Raw genomic sequence first — 23,388 nt, 5'->3', positions numbered from 1 at the left:
TCCAATTTGATAGGATAGGACTCCAATTCCAATTGTGGTACTTGAATCAAGTAAGAGGGTTCCCTGATCACTGCAAGTGGATCCTTGGTGCTCTAGTTCACTTTTGATATTTGATAAATCCTTCACAATTACTCTCTTTTATTTCATATTTAGATTTAGATCTTTTTCTAGGTCTAGTTCTAGTTCTTTTCAGAATACGTACAAGTTTAGTCCCTGTGGATTCGACCTCGTTCTCATGAGTTATTACTACACCGCAACCCTACACTTAGGGTTGTGAACAACAAGCATAGGAGCTTATAGGAGTATTTCCGTTGCCCATTTAGAAGAGAAAAAGCCCACTATACCAAAGAAATGAATCCTAACAATAGAAACATTTTACTGATTAACAGTCTTGTCAACATCGTGGTGGAGGTGTCATAATTTAGTAGATATTAGAGTACTCAACTGTAATAGACATTTACTGCCATAGGTAGCAAAAAATGAGAAATTGAAAAAGAAAATTTAAATTTTAAGAACTTCTATTTCACTAATGGAATGCCAGGTACAATATTAGTTTGCCAAGAAAAACAAGATATCAACATAAACAATAATATAGAAGAGGCATTCCATACTACCTGTTCATTGAAGGCCTTGCCACAACTTAGCTAAGAGAATGGATTCACTGCCCATTGGAGGCACACATTTTCCGTGCCTCCTCACCTACCACCCTACACTCTACGATGACGGTGAGATGTCATCCGCCAAATCGAACTGCTTGAACCTTTGTCAAGGCAATTAAAAGAAGGCATGAAATGATAAAAAATGTGTCCCCGTTTCCCTCCGCAGCACATTTCTCTCTCGGTCTCTTCCCATCTCATGCATTTTCTTTCTCCAACCTCTCTCTCCGATGGCATTTTCATAGTTTTGGAACCCTATCGGGGAGATCATGCTACGTTTGAGCATAGACAATGCTAGAATTTCAACAGGGTTGAAGAAGATAGAAAAAGAAGAGGTTAGAGCAGGACAAAGTTAAAATATTGTTACTGTTACATGTATCAGAGACTTGGGATATGGAAACATGTATCAATATTATCGATATCAATAATATCGTATATACAAGGGAATGTATCGCTCTCTCAAGGAAGTATTGGGGGAAAGGGTGGAATTTTTCAATGAAACTTCAAGAGATGTTAAAAGACACATGATTCCACACTTAAGCCTCAAAATATTAGAAAAACAACTATACATAATAGGTTTCCATTGTATCAGAGCCCAAACTGTGCTGTTGGACAAAAATATTTAATTAGTAAATATGATTTTAATGCACTAATTTTAAGGAAAAAAATGCAATAATTCAGCACATATACTGCACTAATTCAAAATACCCCTAGAAAGAGATTCGCCAAAAAAACCGAAAAAATGTTTTTCTTCGTTTTTATTTTTTGGAATTTCGCAGGCATTAATGCTAGTATCTTCAATATTACCGATAATACCAGCAATGTTATTGCATGTATTGACAATACCATGTGTTTATTTCAAAGGGTTGTTTCTGATATCTTAGGTATTGAAAACATCATGTGCTATCAGCAGCATTCTCAATAACACTGACTGATTCAGTATATTTTTATATTACACCTTGTATCTGTATCACTGACTTGGGATATAGATAATATTGGCCAATATTTTTTATATTCCACCCTGTATTTCTATCACTAACTTTGGATACAAATAACATCGGTTGATATTATCGATAATATTGGCAACTACTAGGAACACTGGAGCAGGGCACTAATCACATTCACAGGTTTGGGGTCATCTACAAGAATTTCAGCAAAAAGTAGAAGCCATCTATTCGCAAAACATGGATCTAGCTGTTAGGGTCTTCCAATTAGGGTTGGTTTATGGAGGCTTCCCAATTCCCATTTTCCAACCTGAGTTTTCAGTTCTGGTGAGAGCAACTGATTAGCAGCCTAGGCTTATGGTCTGTCACACCATGAATGAACCATGTAACAAAACTCTTCCGGTTGAAAAATCGCAGCAACCAATACTAGGCCTTCTATTAAGTTGAACGTGGACTCACACTGTATCTCAGCCTTCAATCCTCTACTTGCAGTGTGTTACTGCATAAGTTAGGATTGCCCCTGTTGAAAAGATTTTCAGGGCATGGTCCATCCATGGTGGGTCCCAACTCCCAACAGACCAACATTATCCAACATTCTTATCCAATATCCAGGAACTCTCTACAGCATCCTGTCACTAAACAGTTGTGGACTGTGAGCAAGCATTGAAGAGGATAAACATATTTCCAAATCACAATGGGAAATTAAATTGCAAATTTTAGTCACATGAAATGGGAATAACCAAACTGTGATTACCTTTGCCACAAGACTCCAAGTCAATGACTGCTAACCTTTAAAAAGGGAGTTCCAAGAAACATAAACACACTTTTGAGGGCTACTTCCTCATTGTGAATATTGGGAGATCACTAGTGAGTCATATAGGAATTCACAATTAAATTCAGTTACATGTGTCAATACTAATAAAATGCATAATGACGAAGTTGAGCAAAGATTATTTCCAAAGATCACCGATTAAAGGGACTTGATTTCAAATTCAAATCGGCTTCTGGTGGTGGGGGAAGAAGATGTGTGGGAGGTGTGCCATACTAGGAAAGGAGATGGGGAGTTATTTGATACTCTGGCTGTGAATGATGCTTGATACACAAGCACTTAGAAATGGTACAGGTAGCATATACTAAACTGAAGTCAACTGACTAAATTGTGGAACTCACTGTCACCGAGTGACCATTTGTTGAACAATCCAAACCTCTGATTCGTGGACACTTGTTCAATGAAATGAGATGATTAGATATCTTTGATTTCTAATTGTCCAGTAAATGTCAAACAATCCGATGGTCAGATGATCAAATGATTACCAAATAAGTGTAATTCTTGGTTCATGGTATATCTACTATTGCACAAAATTTGGACGATTTAATTTGAATTACATATATGCCATGTATACAATATTTAAGTAATTTTTGAATGCCTGTGTATCAATCATCACACTCTGCCAGAGTATCTAAGTTTTTCACAAAGGAGATTTGGAGTTTGAATTTGGGAAAGAGAGGGTTGCTAATTTCACAAATGTGGAGCAATAAACATCCACACGCAGGGACTCATGCAAATATGAAACACGTGTGAGATCTGGCCTTTCCATAAGGTCGGAATTTGGAAATAATGCTTATATCTTCTTCCTAAAAAAGCAAACAATTCCACTCTTCCAGTGGGCCCCAACAGGCAGATTAAATTGACAGCAAAAAATTTGTTTCTAACCATACATCGGTTATAATATTTTGTGGCCCACCTGAGGGGTGAAACGATCTTATTTTTATGCCAGAATATCTAAACCGTGTAGCGCGCCTGTTGGAAAGCTCAGATCTCACATGTGTCACATATTGACCACATGCACCCACACGTGAATGTGTTCGCCTCTCACATGCATGTGGAATTAGTAGACCTCAAAAGAGGAGAATGTTTTGTCGTTTTTGCACTGTTACATCAGCTTCACAATGGTTCAGCCTAAAATTCTGTGCCTGTACCGAATCCTTTCTCTTTTGTTAAATAGATTTCTAGGCGGTGACAAGGTGACGCTGCCTGTTCACTTACATAGAAATTCTTGACTCTTCATGACTCTTCTATCACCATGGTGGTGGAACTCTTTGATCTTCTGCATCAATAGGCCTTTTTTTTTTCCTTTAACGAAGATGAGTTGGTTTGATCCCCTTCGTGATAGTTCTTTTTCAGCTAAATCATTTTTGTTTTTGCACTGTTGCATCAGCTTCACAATGGTTCAGCCTAAAATTCCATGCCTCAACAGGTACTGAATCCTTTCTCTTTCGTTAAATAGATTTCTAGATGGTGACAAGGTGGTGTCACCTGTTCGCTTACACAGAAATCTTCAACTCTTCATGACTCTTAAATCACCATGGTGGTGGAACTCTTTGATCTTCTGCATAGATAGGCCCTTTTTTTCCTTTGACGAAAATGAGTTGGTTTGATCCCCCTCCTGATAGTTTTTTTTCAGCTAAATCATTTTTTTTTATTTTCTTTATGCCCACAATCTTCAATTAATCTGATTTGGTCAAAACTTTGTGGAACAAGTGCTCGGTCCAAGGTGGAGGCCTTTTGTGGACAAAGGATGCAAAAAAAAAAATATCACTCTAGACAATCTCCAAATGCACAATTGGTATGGGGCTAAAATCTATATGATATGCAAAAAGAATGTTGAACTGGTGGACCACCTTTTTACTTAATGTGAAGTAGCTCAGAAGATTTGGTCCAGCTCTTTCAGCTTATTTGAAGTTGATTGGATCTCCCCAAATTCTATCATTGGAATTATGGAAGGGTCGACCAATGGCCCGATTAAGCCTCAAGGTGAAGTTCTGTGGAAGTTGTTGCCCCGTGCTTGTGGGGAATTTGGAAAGGAGGAAATAGAAGAATTATCGAGAAATAGGAGTTAAGAATTATCGAGAAATAGGAGTTATCCTTGCATTCCTTAGTTACTAATACTAAGGCATCTGCCTTCTAGGGAACCTCTTTGGACATATTCTGAAGTGTTACTTCATCCAAGCTTTTGCTTGAGTTGGAATGGATTGCCGATGATTACTGAAACCATTAATCATTTCGAATTGGTGTCCCCCTCCCTTGGAATATTGGAAACTCAACACAAATGGTAGTTTGTTGGGCAAGCCTGGGGAGTCAAGCATTGGAGTGATTAAAGGTTAGGTAAGCTTTATTCTTCTCTCCTTCTTGGGGCTGGTGGGACTAGGCAACTGTAATAGATCTGAGCTTATGGCAATTAAAGTTGGGAAGGAATTATTTTCCAACCATTTAGAGGCCTGTTCATTGTTGAAAGTGACTCTTCATTGGCTATTGCATGGGCCTCCCGGAAGACCTAACCTCCTTGCACTATTTATCTTTTAATTTTAAATGACAATAGATTGCATTTAGAGGCCTGTTCATTGTTGAAAGTGACTCTTCATTGGCTATTGCATGGGCCTCCAGGAAGACCTAACCTCCTTGCACTATTTATCTTTTAATTTTAAATGACAATAGATTGCATTGTCATTCTTCATCCATTAGCTTTAGTAATGTTCCAAGAGAAATCAATTTTATTGTTGATTCTCTTGAGAAGGAAAGGAACCATAGGATCTAATCTTTGTACTGGAAACTCTTACCCATTGCCTTGATGGATCCTTTTTCCTTTCTTTTTATTTTCAGTAAAATTGAGTTATTCATTAGAAGAAAAGATTGAACAGATTTTTTTTTCTTTTATTTTTTTTGTTCTTCTGTTTTTGAGAGAGATTAAAATAGATTTACTTCTTTTTTTACGAAGGAAACGGAGCACTCCAAGCATATGATGTAACAAAAACGTCATCGCCGTCATTTTTTTTTTCATCTAAGCCTTATCCCAATTAATTGGGGTCAGCGTGCAACAAAAATATCATCCGCAAAAAATATATTTCCCTGATCATTGATTGGAGCTAATAGTTACAAAAAAGAAAAAACTAACTAAATAAACAAGCAGATAACTGAAGAGTAAGAAAGGAGTACATGCCTGTTCATACATGATATGGAATGCTCGTTTGACGGGCAATTTAACATCTAGGGCGGATACCTAAAAGCATACATTATCCACCAAATTAGAGAAGTTATTGACACACACCAGTGGGATAATATAAAAATGTTAAAGACTACAAGACTCACAAAGCAGGTGAAGTATGCGAACCTTGCCTGACTCGGGAAGCAACTCATATGCCGTATAACTTGACAAAAGTACAGAAATCCGACCACGTGAAACATTGATATCTGCATCTGGAAACCGTGCCATAAGCTCCCGATGCATGCCCCCTGACGACGAAGCCTGGATGGGATAACAGGGGTAAACAACATAAGTTATAGGTAACTATAACATATGAATTAAGAATCATTTCCACCAAGAATCAGGAAGCGATAGCAAATAGTCAAATGGAGCGGTTGCTAAACTAACCGCATGCTGATAGGCGCCATTATCGACCTCCATGTGTGGCTGAATGATAGAAGCCACTGGACGTAACACCGAAGAGACCACTTCTGGTTCCCTTACAAATATGAAATTGTTCACTATTCCATATTCATCAGTAAAAAAAGGCTGTTGTTCATCATGCCGCCATACGCCATCAACCAAAAACTTGTACTGCCAAAGGGAATATCATCATTAAACATAAGCAATGAATCACTCTAAGACGATGCTTCAGTTTACATGTTAGTTGGGTGAGGGGTGAAATAGCTTTCCAGTAAATCTCAAGATTGAATGTTCCTTTTTTTTGGAGAAGAAGAACCAATGGGGATATTTGATAAAGTTTACATTCACACACTAAGTAAGAATACGCAGCCCTGCTAGATCGCATTCATCTTTGCTCTTTGGATCCCTCTTCCATGGATAGGTTGCTCTTTGGATCCCTCTTCCATGGATAGGATGACTCGGAGACTAGAGAAATCAGGTTCCTTCTCTGTCAGATCTTTCTACTCAAAATTATATGAGATCGGCACCCAATATGAGAGAGTGAAGCACACTAAGTATGTTTGAAACTATGTTGTCCCTCATTGCCACTTTTGGATGGTTGGTAGAAGGAAAGTCTTGACCGTAGACAATCTTTGAAAAAGAGAAATGATCCTCCCTAATATTTGTAAATGTTGCACAAATGCTGAGGAATCGGTCAATCACCTTTTTGAAAATTGCCCCTTTATTGGGTCTATTTGGGCAGACTTCATCGCTTCAAAATTACTTGGATTTTTTGAGATCGACGGGTGACCTCTTACATGTGTGGCATGGAGTGGGATTGGGGAAAGATAAGAAAATGATTTCGAGAATGTCTTTGCTAGCAATTTGGTGAGCTGTTTGGGAAGAACGAAATGCTAGATGCTTTAGAAATGAGAGCAAAATTGTAGTGTTTCTCAAAGGGCCAGATTGTTAGTGGTGGAGTGGGCGGCGAATGCACCTAAGATTAAGTATTGCAGTTTTTCTTTCTTGGGATGTACCCAGGTCACTATCTCAGCCGCTCTGCTCTTCAGTTGTTGTAGTTCCCTTTTTTATTCTTTTTAATAAAAAATTCCGTTCTCTCTCGAAGAAAAAAAAAAATGTTTACATTCACATCGAGATAATCTAGAATTGGCCACAGAACGAGACTTCATATCAATGTCCTTGGATGCAATATGGACATGGTGTCCCACAAATCACACATCATTCGACCAGCAAGCAACAACAAAAGGATGCTATTGTGCACAAGATTTTTTTTTTTTTTTTTTTTGAAGACATAGGGTGTCCCCACCTCTTTTTTGAAGTGAGACTAATCCCTGCGGATACAAGCAATCACCCACAACCAGGTGTATCGGGTAAAGCCAAGGAGGGGAATCGACCCGTCACCTATAGGGAGCAAACCTACAGTGAAGACCATTCGCCCAAACCTCATTGGGTTTGTGGGTGAGATGAAGGTACAATGTTTGTAGGGTCATACAAACGTACACTTTAGAAGGCATGAAGCATTACCACAACTCTCAAGCTGACACTATTGTTTGTCACCAAGATCATGGCCTAGTTCCATGGCCAAACAACCAAAAAAATTGATCTTAATTTTGTCCCGTCCAAAAGACTGTTGAGTTACAATCAAGATAAAACATGCTCGTGGTTGGTCCCACGCCTATAGTAAGGCCCAAGAAAAGATTAAATGGACCAAGCATTACTGCTTGAGATTCTAGCCACAATTCCAAAGTTGTGTTTGATGCAAAGATATTGAATGTCATAGAATATCATGTCTAGAACTCTTGAAGTTCAGTTGATTTTGGATTCCTGAATTGTAGAGAACTTGGATTGGAATAGGAAGTGTGGTGCCATCAAGCTGTTAATGCCAGTTGTCAGTTTCCTACTGTTCTCAACAACGCTAATGGATCTTTGACAACCTTTTTTTCTTGTCCAAAAGCAGAGAAGAAACAAAGGACGAAGAAGAAAAAGAAGATTATTATAATCCACTAATTGTGGTTTTAACAGAGGATATGGTCCTCTATAGAGTGGGATAGCAAAACAAGATTCATGTAGCCAACCACGGGTAGCTGGGATAAGGCTTAGATGATGACATTGTTGTTGTTTATATGGCTACACCTTGACGTAAGGCTGTGTTCTATAGCCACACCTTAACTTAAAGCTGTGTTCTATAGAAAAACAGAAATTTGATAACTTTTAGGGGTCGTTTGGATGCCTGCAAAATCATTGTAATTTGATTACAGGTGTAAAGTGTTTACAACTTGTCCTATTTGGCTTTAAGTTGTAATCTGATTACAGGTAAATAGTTGTTTGTGTTTGGATAACTTGTAATTTGTTTACAGCTATAATTGGGCATTAACACACGACAAAGCTATGAGTGATAAATACTTTAAAAATTATCAAATGACATAAAGTTTTCATTTAAAATAGATCGTTGGTATAAGCCCAACTCAATACAGCCCGTGGCCAATCCTTACGATAAACCAATAATTTAGTGGGCGACAAACGTGGGCCCACTAATTCAAATTTCCTTTTATGATATTGGCCACGGGCCACCCAATTAATGGTTAGAATCATCAGATCTAAACCTTTTAACTGATGGTCATCAAAAGGTATAACTAAAAAGGGAAAAATTTTATTAAATTTGTACCTGCTGAATAGACACAGCCCACATATAATCAATCTATAATGTTCATTTATTTATTGGCCATGGGTCATCCAATTGATGGTTAGAATCATTCGATCCAAACCTTTCAATTGATGACCATCAAAAGGTGTATTAAAAAGCCAAAAAAAAAAAAAAATCTGATTAAAACCGTGCTTGTTAGATGTTATTGGGGTGTTTTCCTTTGGTGGCTAGTTCAAAAAACTTTTGTACGGCCTCTCTATTGCAATTTTCTCCTCTATTGGCTCCTTCAATTGATGGCAATTAAAAGGTATTATAAGTAGATCTAAGCCATTGGATTTGAAAAGCCCTTTGGTTGATGAATAAATATTTAATAACCTGTGTGAGGGAGTTAATGAACCATGCTAGATCTAAGCCATTGCCTAATAAAGTCGTCAGTGATGGACTCTCATTTGATTTCCTTTCTTAAATAGCATATCGCTTCTCGTTCCTAAGTTCCTTAAACATTGTATTGCTGACTGGGGTCTGGGCACGGATTGGGTACTACCCTCGCCCATGGTGTGCTGTAAAGGCCATTACGTAAAGGTAACGGTGGCAACCATTACACGTTACGGGGTCATAATGGCCGTAATAGCCATTATGGAAAAAAATGACTCGTAATTGCCGTTAACGGCACGTTACGTCCCCTATAAAGTCCATAACAGCCCCATAATTGTCTGTTATGGGACATATACAGGTATTCCATACTTTTTAATCAACATTACGGGGCAAATACAGGTTTCTCAGTATTTTTTTTCAATTAAAAAAGATACTGTAACAGCCGTTACGACCCGTATCGTAAAGGTAACGGTGGTGGCCGTTACGGCCACCATTACCGTTACAGAACACCTTGCCCTCGCCAAGACCTACCTACAAACGGGTGGTCCTGTCAAAGGCTCTATGGGGCCACTGGGATATATGTGTTTTATCCAAGCCATCCATCCATTTTAAAAGGTCGTTTTAGGGCATGAGATCAAGAAGGAGGAAAATAAAAGGCTTGCGCGGACCACATCACAGGAAGTAGTGGGGACAATGTGATGCAAGATGGATGATCTAACTTAGAATGATGCGTTGAAGCTAAATAACAGATTAATTAAAGCAATCAAATACAAAACAAACTACTCTCTCTCAAAGTTAAAGAATCTAAGTAACAGAACATGTTCTAGTTCAAAGCTGTAAAGTATCCCGCAATGCAAATCTAACAAAATATGAAGCGATTAGGATCTATGGAAGGTAGAACTTCCGTCTAGCATAGGGACTATTCTTAATTCAAAGGGGCTCACTTTCTTTTAAGGTTTGGCTAAACTAGGTTTAGGTTTAGGGTTTTAGATTTTGGGAATTGGGAATTTAGGTTTAGGAATTGAGGAACTCGAGTTGTGAGAATTAGGGTTTTGAAAATTAGGATTTTGAGAACTAGGGTTTTGAGAACTAGGATTGAAATAAAGGACAATGATTAGAGAGAAATGGGGCAGATGAAGCAAGAGGGTCATGGAACAAGGGGGTCATTTGTACAGACAGTCGTACACATGTTTGTATGGCCGTATATGTTGGGTTGGGTTGGATGGGTTATGGTTTGATTGGGGTGTGGTTTTGAAGAAGCAAAAGGAAAATAAACGAAGAGAAAGAGATAGAGAGAGATTGGGAGAAGTAGAGAGAGAGAGAGGAAAAGAAAAGAAAAGGAAGATAATACCTTAAAGAAGAAGAGAATAAGAAAAGAAAGATAAGTGGAATCACGCCATGGCTTTACGCAATCTCCACAAGAGGTTTTCTTGTTGCTCAAAAGCAAAAGAGAAAATTTTCATTTTACATACAATACTGCTCCAAGGTTCACACGCCCACCCCCTTTATAGACTATTTGGGTGTTTTTGTATAATTCTTAAATATCCAAAATAACCCTTGAATTAACTAAAACAAAAAGCAACCCATAAAATAAGTAAAATAACTAAGAAAATAAGTAAACTCGTGTCTCATGATGTCTAAACTAATGTCCCATGATGTCCACAGCCAAGATGGGCCAATGATCAACAGTCCAGATGATCCAACGGTTCGATGAAAGATTCTACTCAATCCAACGGTCTAGATGTATCCAATAAGCTCTTATATGCAGCCCACATGCATCTTCCAAGTGTGGGGTTTTCAAAGATGCATGAACACGCATGTACGGTCTTCCAACACGATCTGGGCCCCACATAATGATCATCCAACCATAGAGATGTTGGAGCGGGACCCAAAGCTCTCCTCCTCCTCTGGTATACTCTAAATGGTGCTCGGATGTCCTCATCACAATGACCCCCACCATTGAAACCTTCCTAGGGCCTACCGTGATTTTTATTTGCCATCCAACCTATTCATAAGGTCACATAGACCTAGATGAAGATCAAGCATAAATACTAGCTTGATCCAAAACTTATGTGGCCCCAAAGAGGCTTTAAGCAGTAGGCATTCAATTCCCACTGCTTCATGTGATGTGGTCCACTTGAGCCTTCGATTTGCCTCCTTTTTGGGCCCATGCCCTAAAATGATCTTTCAAAACGAATGGACGGCATGAATAAAATACATACATCACAATGGGCCCCACAGAGCCCTTGACAGGACCGTTCGTCTCTAGCTAGGTCCTAGTGGGGGTAGTAACCAATCCCCACCCCACCATTTTGAGGGTTTTCTTGCATTCTACAAATCAAAGGGTTTCTAACCCTAGCAACAATAACCAGAGAGAGAGAGTGGGGGGAGGAAGCATTGAGGTCCAGACAATCGCCGAAGAGAGGGTTTGCTCTTCTTCTTCATTTTTTTTCTTCATCTTGGGTCCTTGCATAGCCGTTGGAAGATTATCCACAACTCTCCCCGCATTGGAATTTTTCAAAAATTAGAGTTGTTGCCTGAAATCCCTTCACCTATAATACGAAACATAACCTTTTTGCCATGTTTTAGATTACAACTAAAAGCTATAATTGGATTACAGCCTGCAATCTGTTTACAAGCACATACACCCTTCCAAACGCCCCGTGTAATTGGATTACCTATAATCGGATCACCACTTAATGATTTTACAGGCATCCAAATGACCCCTTATGTGTCTTTTAAAGGTTGCGATTAGATTAGGTGGAATTAATACAGTGGCTACGGGCCGCCTAACACATCCTAATTTCAAACGCTTCCTTATCGCAAGGATCAACTGTTTCAACAACCATGAAACCCTCAATTTTATCATCAATTGATAAGATGTAACACCAAACAAATCAGCATCATTCAATAGGAAACCATACTTTTTCTTTCTTTTTTTCTTTTTGAACATTAGGAAAAGGGGGGGGGGGGGGACAATAATGAAATTTGACTGTTTGTTTAGTACGATCACTTGTATGCCAGTATGCAGCCAAACATGGCACAATAACCATGCTAGCATTGTGAAAAAAGTTTATATCTGGATATGTCATGTAGGTTGCCAAAGATGAGAGTATTTCACCATTTCTATTTACTATGTATACATGCATGCACTCATGTATGTATGTAGATACAGGCATTTCTTTTCTACATTTCTAGTGATGCTTTCATTCTACCAAGACAAAGCCGGAAAAAAAATGAATTTCTTGGTTAAGTAAAAATTCAGTCCTCACCTTATGATGACCAGGTGCGAGATTACAAATTGCCAGGAAAACCGTGGACGATCCCTCCACTAGAGTCATTGGAACATGCTTGCTCCACCTAATATCAAACAGTTCAAACCACTCAGGTTTTCAGTCTATACAAGAGGGGCCCATGGTTCTTGATCCAGACCACTGGTCTGCCAGATCCTGCCATGGATGGACCATACAGGCCACTAAAAATATCAATATTGAAAGATTCCAGCCCCCAGGATTGGGCCTATTATTTTCCACCGGACATGGACAGATGCTGTGTATCTTCTTGACCGCCCATTCACATGCCGCAAATCAAAGTTCAGAATTACCCTAATTACAGGGCACGGTCGTGGGCCAACAAACCAACGGCCCAGATTATCCAACCATCAACGCTGATATACTGCAAATCCTCCTCGACAATTGTATACTTCCTCAAAATAATAAGGAAAAAAAAAACACCGAAAGAAAGAAAGAAAATTCACCCTGTGAAGGAACCACTGAGAAAAACATCACGGCCTCCATACGACCACGAAAACCGCGTTGTAACCATCGCTGCTGCGGCCACTACCGATGCTCTGAACTACCTTCCAAGCCTAAAACGATTCTACCCTCCAAACTTCGAAGAATTACAAAGACCGGCACCAGAAGGGGGACCCTCCACGTCAGCAGAGGATCCCTCAGGAACGACGCATTACCAGAAACTCGCTCCCGAAACCCTAATCCAGAATCGCAGAAAAAGGAGGGGGAAGGGGGGAATCTGATTGAATATTGGCCGTCCGATCGAGGGAGCGAGCAGGTGCAGCTCTCGGGCGTGCCCTAGTTTCCGCCTCGGTTTCTCCACAGCTGAACAGAAAGAGGAATTTTCAGTTGGAAAAGGAAAACGCTTTTCTTTTCTCTTTCCTTTTTCTATTCTTTCTTACGTAGATGAAAGCGAGAGGGGGTGGGCGCAGCCGCGGAGGTGGCGGACGTTAGCCTTGCCGGCGATTCTTGGAAATCCGACGCTTTTATGGAATCATCCGACGCTGCCGCGAGCGATAGAAAGAACGCTCCTCTCGGTTGGAAAAAAAACAAACGGGTGAGGAAATCGAGTTCGCACGGAAAACGGGTTTTGATAGCCCGCGGGTTCTTGGAAATATTTATACCCAGGGCTCTCCCATTAGAGGCTCGCCACTTATCCTCTATCAAATGACGATCGAGACCGTTCATCTAGAAGATCCAATGGTGTTTGGTTATCCTAGAACGAATCTCAGTCATCATGGATCACTACCGTGTGTTTGAATGTGAATGAGAGTTATGAGACTCCGATGAGTGAGATTTTTCCTATATAAACTGTCAATGGTGGGGATTATTAGATGGACAGTGTTGATCAATGGAGAGTGGGCCAGAAGGGGCGAGCGGTTTAGGTGAACTTTTTGTATCGGAATGGGTAGTTTTGCTAGCCTAGCTCGCATGTGTAGATGTACGTGTAAAACATCCTAGCCGTGCATCGGATATGACCCATCGGATATGATATCTGTAGTGGGCTTTACTTGATAGACGGATTTGATTTCGTAAATTTGAGTCAGGTTGATTGTTGTATCAGCCAGTAAAGACGTGCATGGAGGAATAGAGTGTATGACCTGCATACGTTTAGAAGGGACAAAAGAAACCGGAAATTACTAAAAAGGAGTATTTTTATTATAGCCGCGCATTTTCAAGCGCTAAACATGTGAGGAATTGATAAATCCATGCGAGATCACAATCATCTCTTAGATAATTTACTCTTGGAGAAGTTGAGGAAAATATCAAACAAGTCTAGCTATAAAGTGGCATAAATTTATATTAAATATAAACATCTAATTATCATTTTGTAATTATCTAACTTTTGTCTATTATTTAAAACATTTCCTTGGCCTTGTATGATGAATGGATTGGATTCATAAACGGTGCTTCATGTACTGCGATGATTAAAGCGCTTGTATTTAGTATTTTTGGATGCGTGGTTGTTAGAAGCGTCCTCTGCATTAAATTCAGTTTAACTCCTTTGGAAAAGAGCTTCGCTTATGACACGTGCCTCTTATATACCTGGGCGCGGCTTGGATACTGACAAGTTCGGTGGCTAAATCGCTGCTGAAGCGACGTTACCAAGCTCTGTGGACCCCACCATGGTGCATGTGTTGTATCCATACCGTCCAACCATTTTAAGTGATCGTTTTATGGCTAAGAGAATGAGATAGATCTAAAGTTTAAGCGGACCGCACCATAGAAAATAGCTGGACAGTGACATCAACCGTTCAAAACTTCTTAGTGGCAACAGTAGCTCCGAATGAAGCTGATATTTTTGTTTTCACTTCATCTATCTCTACGTTAACTTATGAATAGGATGGATCTCAAAAATACATCACTGTGGGCTCATGAATGTTTCAACAGTAGGTGTAACAGCTCCCACGGGCTTTTGTGGTGGGTCAACTTGAAATTCAGATCTATCACATTCTCTTTGTAATATCATAAAACAATCTATATAAATGGTTGGACAGTGTGGATACAACACATGCATCATGGTGGGGTTGATGGAGCTTAGTGACGTCACTTGATTTGGCTACTGACCTTGTCAGTTTCCAACCCGTGCCCTGTAAACCTTGCGTAGTTGTTCGGCCCATTTACCATCAAAGATTCTTACTAGCTGCTCATGGGTGATTATATCTAGCTAACATTATGTGTGACGTGAGTAATGGTTGCTCACATAGTAAAATTTGAAAAGAGATTTATGTAATACATTTGTACTTATTCATACAGAGTACTTCAAGGCTTTAGCTTCTGAATATGGAACCATATTTAAATGATACATATCATTTATATTCTGGAATTCCACTTTGCATGTGGGACTAAGGAAAAATAATATATTTTGGGTTGAAATATTCTAGTCTCGGTGATTCGATTCTTTTTGTTTAATATGAATGATATAATTAATTAGTAGTTTTAAATATTTTAATATGAGAGAATTTTTTATGAAAATCTGTCGTAAATGATGAGGCCTATCATAAATTTGATTTGGATTACTTAAAGAACATCGATCCAATGGATTACTTAAAGAACATCAATCCATAATTGGCACTATCCCAACCCCAAAGCAAAATTGGCACTATCCCAACCCCAAAGCCCATAGCTCCAGCCCCAAGCCCCAATAAGCTCTAAGGCCTCAGCTGTGCCATGACCTTAGAGGGTTGAGTTGGGGTAAGCTTGGGCCTTCTTTATTTAATTTAAAAAAAAATTAACATGCATGCTACATGTATAATTATTGTAAAGTTGGTGACGGCATGTTTATGAACCATTTATTCTTTCAAATAATCGGAGAATTTTTGCAACCCATTGTGTCAAATAAGATCATTTTATAAACCAAGTGCATGTCTCACCCAATTACTTATTACGGGCATGGACTTAAAATAAGTGCATACATCAATATATTGCTTACCATTTAAAGTTATGCTTGATAGTTTTATAAGTAAATGATGCAGACATCAGCGTGCACCATTTAGAGTGTACTAAAGGAGGAGGTGTCGCCGACAGAGTACCGGAGCAGAAGAGTTGATGTGGATGAACGTTGGGTCCATCGGATCCATTTTTTGACATGCTACGAGTGCATGAGCGGCATGATCGCACCCTAACTATAGATTCATGGGTCAGATTTCATACCCTACTACACGGGTGTTTTAGTTTTAGATGTTTTTGGTTCTTTTTCTTATTTCAAGGGCTTTATTGCAATTTTTTTACTTTTCATCTTTTTTGGTTATTTTTCTTGTTTTCAAGGGCTTCAGCGCACTTTTACTTTTTCTATAGCTTATGTATACGTTGTGAGAAACTCTATTTTCATTATTATTAAATGAATAGAAATTCATCTATTTTCTTCATCTTTATTCAGGATATTAGGGTTTCAGGATTGGCCCTTAGTGTTAAGGATTCTACCCCGATTTCAGGTTTCTTTCTTTCTGGATCTTCGAGGTATAGAAAAATATAAGAATTATCTTTCGTCTTTTCTTTTGACGACAAAAGGACCCGTACTTTCTTCATCTCAAACCTTTCGTTCTTCACCCCTTTCATTCCTATCTGGATACCCCCTTTTTAGTTTGAACGGAAAAGAGAGATGATTAGTCAATAGAATCAGGCCCAAACTTGATGGTAGACTGACTTATGCTAGATCTAGGATATCCTCATATCCCTAGGTCCTCCATTTTTACTATTTATGTGATATTATGCTAAGGGGCATGATCCCGATGGAATAACCTCATCTTTGTGTTGAGATTTACCTAATCCTTTTTATTGGAAACGGTTAGTTAATTGGTGTATTTATTTGACCTAATTATACATGCATCTAGGGTTAGGTTATCAGATGTCCCTGCATCAGTGACCGTATATCATATTCACACCTTGCAATAGTGTCAAAATTCTTCGTTTTAATATATAAAATCTATAATATATGTTTATGTAATGTGTATATACAATAGGGAAACATGTCAAACCATGTAATTCAAGACTGGCCCTGGCCTAAATAGTGGACCTAGATTCTTCAGCCCTCGAGCCAAGTTTAATGTCCCAAACCCTTCAAGGTCAGGTCACCTAGACTGGCTAGGTGGTCCGGCACATTGCCACCCCTAGTGAATTTATTTAGTCATAAGTTAAGTTATGACTCGCCAAGCTCTTCTGAGTTGGACCCATTTTCACTGTCGACCCATTGTGTTAAATGTGACTGGCATCTGAGTTCAAGTCTAATCGGACTACTCATTAATTCGTTGTATAATAACACACTATGGTGATCTTGTTCTATAGTGATTATGGGCATTTGAAAGGATAATTTGTACTTGTTTATGTAATATTAGGGTTGATCCCGTTGGCATTATGGATTGGGACCTGCATAGGCATGCAACAACTGATGCATGATCCAATGTCCACATGAGCAAGAAGAAGAGAGATGACATCAAAAGTTGTGGACCTTGACTGCACAGCATATGGGAGCAATAATTTCATCACTAAGTCTTTCTTAATGAAGGTAGCGCACATCCAAGACGATAAGAACTGTCCTATTGGACCCGATATGAGGTGATCCCTGTAAAAGAAAATGACTTGATAATTACAATTTGCCATCTAATTCCAGTATGGGTTTCTTATGGTGGCCCATCTAAACTGGCATCCATAAAATGAATAGTGTCGACTAGTGCACCATATCTACATGTGGGTCCCAACAGGAAATTTGTGTTGGTGATATGATCCAAGTCATGATATATTTGAACTTATAAGAGATAAATTCATGTTATTATTTGCGTACATTGTTTTCTATATGGTTATGACGGTCTTCTTTGTCTATAGCTCATTCACTCGTGAATGGTTCTGATTATCATATGAACTTCAATTTCTACCATCTTGAGAAAATGATGATGAAGTTCTATTATCTTAGTTCCATTGCATATCTTCTTTCACTTGATGCAGTATTATACATTAATGTCTAGGTCCCACTAAACTAAGTGCATGGGATTCCTGTCACGCCCCAAACTCGGTAACCAGACTCACAAGGAACTCGATGGCCGGTTTTGGCCGCAACAGCCTCCGTAGTACCTCATTCTCGGCTCCTGAGGTAGGTTCCGATCCTGGGTTCCTACAAGGAGGATTTTCATAACAGTATAATCATTCTAATACGAGCATACCCAAGATCACAGCAAGTATATCTGAGAATAACAAAGGGCACACATCACAAAATCTACTAAGAATTTGAACTTTTACAAGTTTACATTAGGCCCAAAAGGACATACATTAAATAATAGGGAAAGAGAGAAAAGTTAACAACACTGGGTCTTCAAGCTCAGCTCTAATCCACGCTCCACCGCTCTATGACACTTGCCTAGGATCACATGCATGCATCAATCGTGCATAAGCTTATAGAAGCTTAGAGAGTGGTGAAAGTGTGTGTCAATGGTACATAGAAGAATAGTAGGAGGTACAAGGAAAGAACATACTCAATGAGAATATCACTACCCTTACCAAGGCTTATCATGAATACCATGCAATGAGTACTGGACATCATACCAAGGCAGTGCATGAAGGGGGCTTACACAGCTAATGTTAATGCAATGTAAGTAATGTCAGTACTCATATCCAATCTACATATTAAATACATTTTCGGTCATAAGAAAAATCACTAAGGTCCATTACACTGTTGAATGACTGTCACTCTGCAGACCCGCACAGTCAAACGAGCGTAAGAGACCTCATTACCTGCCTGTGGACAGTCAATCACTAACAAGGCCTGATGGTAGCGGACTCATTTTACAAGCTGGTCAGACTCAGCCTAATAATGCCCTCCCTCATAGGCGGATAAGGCCACATCCTTATCCAACCGACTACACGACAGTGGGAGTCACGGCCTACAGGTGTAAGGCCCTCGTGCGCTCATGTTTCCACTCGATCACGGCATTGGAGCGGATCCTTGGTACTATGGAAGTTTTGAGAATTTCACCCATGGGCATCCTATGCACCCAGTATGCTTAAACATCATTTTCGGTGTCCACATGTCCAGCCATCCACGAATATCCCTATGGAGGCAAGGCCTTGATGAAGCGAGAGTGAATGTCGATCATACTATGCAATGTCTGATGCATGAATCACACAAACAGCCATGCATCATACTTAAACATCCAACGTGCTCAAGAGGGGAAAACTTTATCCCTCACAATATCCTGCCCAATGGCATAACCATGACCAATCACATCTCAATCAAGCATGCATATGATGCGTATGGAGTGGGCCATGAAGATGAACAAGAAATGTCAATGCGATGAAGATGTTCTCCCCTCCTCACTGGTAGGGTCTAGGTACTTAGACCGTTTCTCAAAAGGAATGTAACCTCAATGGGGCCTTAATAGGCTGGGGTAGCCCACGAGACTAGATAGATAATGACATTGGCCTAAATAATAAGAATGGGCCTAGCAATGGTCTATGGTGGACCTTTAACCATACATAGAAGCAAGAATGAGCCTAACAAGGACCTAGAGGGGCATATCAAGGTGGGCATTCAACCACCATTGTCCCTTGAAGGCGGCCTAATAATAATCTGCCCAGGATCAAGGCCCGTGGCCCGAGTATCACCATAAGAAAGAGATGGGCAGCTATATACATATAGATACATCACATGTTGGGCCTCGATAAAGTGGCCCAAGGCTACACATAATTCATAGGCTCAATAGGGGCAATATACAGTCAAATCCACATGCAATAATATGGGCCCATAAGGAAGGTTAGGGCCCAAATATAAGGGCTACCAAGTCCATACATTGTGGTGGGCAGCCCATTACTCCAACACATGGGCGAGAATCGTATTCAAGATAAGCAAGTTGGGCCTTACAACTTAGCCCAAGAATTTAGTTATTTTGGTGGGCAACCAAGGGCCCAACCACTCATACATTTCAACCCACTAGCCCAACAGAATACCATGGAGAATACAGCCCAAGAATCCACCAGGCCTATTTAAAGGGTTCCAGCCCATTTGGGCTAACAAGGAATCCAAAAATCTGGTTACATATAAATACCCATATAGCCCAAACAAGGTGAGACTCAACGATGCATTAATTAAATCCAAAAATTTAGGGTGTAAAGGTATGAATTATCCTACAAAATTCTCACAATATGGTGGGTTATACAACACATCTAGGTGGGCCCACAAGCTGGAGGGCCAACCAAGGCTGGACACCCCAGCCTAGGCGTCCCTGCCTGATGAGCCACTCTAGGCCGCACCACCAGCAGTACAAGGGCCCGATGACTCTGAAATTTTACAGGGTGACACTTTCATCGGTAAGACACGACCTCACAAAATTTCAAGATTTTTAGACACCTAAAAATATTTTAATTAATTTAAATAAAATTGTCTGTGTAGAAAATCAGACTGACCTGGATGTCCCAACGTGGTGGGCCAGTCCGGCCCTTGCCACGGTGGGCACAGGGGTCTAATGGTCCCAAAAATTTTTAGGTGGGTCCCACCATAGGTAGGACACTTCCTTGTAAATTTTCATAATTTTTAGAAACACAAAAGTATTTTAATAAACTTCAGAATTCCAACCTGTACAGGGTGGAACGCTGCTGGAAAAATAGCTGTCCACTATCCTGAATTTAGGTCATCCAGATGAGTGGGTTCTGGACCTCCAAAATTCCTGAAATTTGGGCTCAACGTCTCTCATCAATCTTACAACAAGGTGGACCTAGAAATATAGCCCACCTTCTGAGAAAATATTTTTAAAATTTTGTTTTTATGGAACTATGCTGCTAGACTGCACAGCAGGAATTTCCGGCAGCCTACTATGTTGGCCCACCCTTTTGGATGACCAAATGGGGTCCATTGACCCTAAAATTTTTCAGGTAGGTCCTACCATGGGTGAGGTACATCTCTGCAAAATTTTAAAATTTTTGAGGTAGTATAAGTATTTTATTTAAATTTGGAATTACAATCTGTCTAGAATTTCTGCTAAGTGCAGAATTCTGAATATATCATGGTTGAGCACCCAATGGGGTGGGCCCTGGATGTTCAAAAATTGAGGAAATTAAATTTAAACATTCTCTCATATATGTCGTACAAGGTGGGGTCCACCAAAGTGGCCCACCTGATCAGAAACTATTTTAAAATTTTACATTTCCAAATTACAACCTTGCTGGAATTACAGCAGAAAATCCAGCAAGTACTCATATTGGCCCACCCTTTTAGGGACCCAAATGAGGTCAATTGGGGCTAGAATTTGGCATGTTTATAGGTGGGATACTCATATTCAAAAAATTATATTTCACTTGGTATACAATTCCCCACCAAAAGCCTCAAATCCTGGCCTCAAGTCGACCCAAAAATCTGTCCAGACAGATTTGGACAGTAACATGTAATAGAAAGAATTAAAATATAAACATTGTTTTCTATGTGATTTAACCCCAGGAATTTGTGTGGTGGGCCCCACAAATGTCCAGACATTCCCCATTATCAAATACCCCTTGCATGTGTCCCATTTAAGTGGATTTTGGGGCCACATGTCTAAGGATGGACCGCTATGGGCGTCCAAGCTCCACGGCTGGTCTGGATTTTTGTTGTCCTACAAGGTGGGCCACACATGCAAGATCAGAATTCTATCATAAAAAAATAAAGAATCGGCCACAAGAAGAGGGGCTCTGTCACATTGAGGCCCTCCCCTTCATCAATCACACCATACATTCCTTTTATTCATATGTTACAACAAAGATCCATCACATGCTTGTCCTAGATTCAAGATCAATGGTTGGGATGACATCCCAACCATGATTCTAAAGTCTAGATGACCTATCATGCCATGAAATCCAAGTAATCCTCCATAATGGGGGGCTATAGAGGGAAAACTCCATGCATAGGCATGCATGCATCAAATAGGCTATTTGGCCACAACTAGGGGATGATGTAGGATCTCCACCATTGATTGGTGGGTCCTACACTTCCCATAAAAAAAAGAGATCTAAGAACATGGAAATAGAAATTCTAAATCCTAGGAGTACACCCACCTTAGATTGCTCCAAACTTAAACCTCCTAGCTCCTAGTGCACCAAAGGATCCATATCAATGGGTGAGATTGGATTTAGATGGTTAGATTTAGAGGATTAGAGGGGAAATGGGGCTGGAATGGAGGGAAGATGGGCTGAAATAATGGAGGGAAGTTGCTAGGGAAGAAGAGAAGAGAGAGAGAAATGAGAGGAAAAGAGAGAGAAACCTCTTTTAAGCTAAGTAATCATTACTTTCTTACCTTGATTAGAGAGGGGAGATGATTGCAAGTAGGGAGTTATAACCAAAGTTGTAGGTTTAATATGTTAGTAGGCATGTGGGTGATGTTTGGGTGGTGGGTAGAGTAGGTTATGGAATTTTGGGTGGTGTTGGGTAGTGTGTGTTGAAACTTGTGTATTAGGGATGAGACCATCTAGGAAAATATACACACCACTCCTAGGTGGTCCATGCGATCATGATCAAGGACTATAACATGAGATACACACAACTTATGATCTATACATCGGATCGACACATAAGATGCGTCGTTGGAACGGCAATGACTATGCGATCACAATGACATAGTTTTCAGGTCGATCCAAGTCGGGTCTACGTGACCGAGCTCAAGGATGACTGCAAATACTACCCGAAGGTCGCGGGTCGTTGAAATTTGACTGATAGGACCGCGGGACCAAAATAAACGAGATGCATACTCACACACACACATGCACACATGCGAACTCAGGTTGGGTCTTACAATTCAGCTTCTGGTGATTCACATGAGTTACATGCATTATATATTTGATGGTGCTCCCCTAGCCGAATAATCCAACTCGACACCTAATGGCAGTGAACCATTGATCATACTTTTTCTCACTTTATTGGACGCCCATGGTTGTCCACTAAGAAGGGTTAGAACATGGTTGAGTTATCCCATAATGTAGGGTCCCAATATGAGTTGGATCAAATCCATCTTATTAATAGACGTTTAACATTCTCCTTTCTTATGTTATAATAGCCTAAAACATGTGGAAACGTTGAAATTGATGGGGTTTTTTTCCCCAAGCTGGACTGGTCATGAGCTTCACTCGATCGGTCGAGGGCTGGTGCACAACCAGTCGTGGACTGGCTCGACTCATTTTCTAGCGAGTTGTGGTTTTGGATTTTCGAGGTGCTCGACCAGTCGTGGGATGTGCTTGATCGGTCGAAGGTGCCGCTCGACTGGTCGAGGACTCTGCACGACCAGTCGAGCTTACGCAATTAAAGTCCGGATTTTGTTTAGACTGCGAAAATTTGAGGCAGTTTCGCAAGAGTGCAAAAGGGAGTTGCTTAAACTATAAATAGGGGTCTCTAGGGCTTTTCTAGGGTATGTAAGAGGTAGTACAAGAAGGTTTTCTAAAGCTTTGCAAGGGTTTACTAAAGGGTTTAGGGCTATCAAAGGTATGAGAGAGAGAGAGAAAGATAGAGAGAAAGCTTGTGGAAGGGAGGTCATCTACTGTGCACTCGACATCTCAGCGCTTCTATGTCCTCGTAATCGATGA

At 40.0% G+C, this 23,388-nt stretch overlaps 1 protein-coding gene across 3 annotated transcripts in view; it reads right to left on the bottom strand.

Moving 5' to 3' along the window:
• LOC131239260 (sucrose nonfermenting 4-like protein) overlaps positions 1–13,334 on the bottom strand; it is a 40,376-nt gene extending 27,042 nt beyond the window's left edge. For 2 of the 3 annotated variants that reach the window (XM_058236867.1, XM_058236869.1), the window contains exons 1-5: positions 12,822–13,334; positions 12,337–12,424; positions 6,031–6,216; positions 5,770–5,904; positions 5,599–5,658 (exon numbers count right to left, since the gene is read on the bottom strand). In XM_058236867.1, the coding sequence (XP_058092850.1) occupies positions 5,599–5,658; positions 5,770–5,904; positions 6,031–6,216; positions 12,337–12,424; positions 12,822–12,889 (537 nt within the window). In that variant the 5' untranslated portion in view covers positions 12,890–13,334. The remainder of the gene's footprint in view (positions 1–5,598; positions 5,659–5,769; positions 5,905–6,030; positions 6,217–12,336; positions 12,425–12,821) is intronic. The other variant, XM_058236868.1, reaches the window with a different exon arrangement.
• Between the last annotated feature and the right edge of the window lie 10,054 nt (positions 13,335–23,388).

Source organism: Magnolia sinica, chromosome 3, assembly GCF_029962835.1.
Source record: "Magnolia sinica isolate HGM2019 chromosome 3, MsV1, whole genome shotgun sequence".
Taxonomy (NCBI): domain Eukaryota; kingdom Viridiplantae; phylum Streptophyta; class Magnoliopsida; order Magnoliales; family Magnoliaceae; genus Magnolia; species Magnolia sinica.
This window is presented reverse-complemented; position numbering and strand designations above follow the sequence as displayed.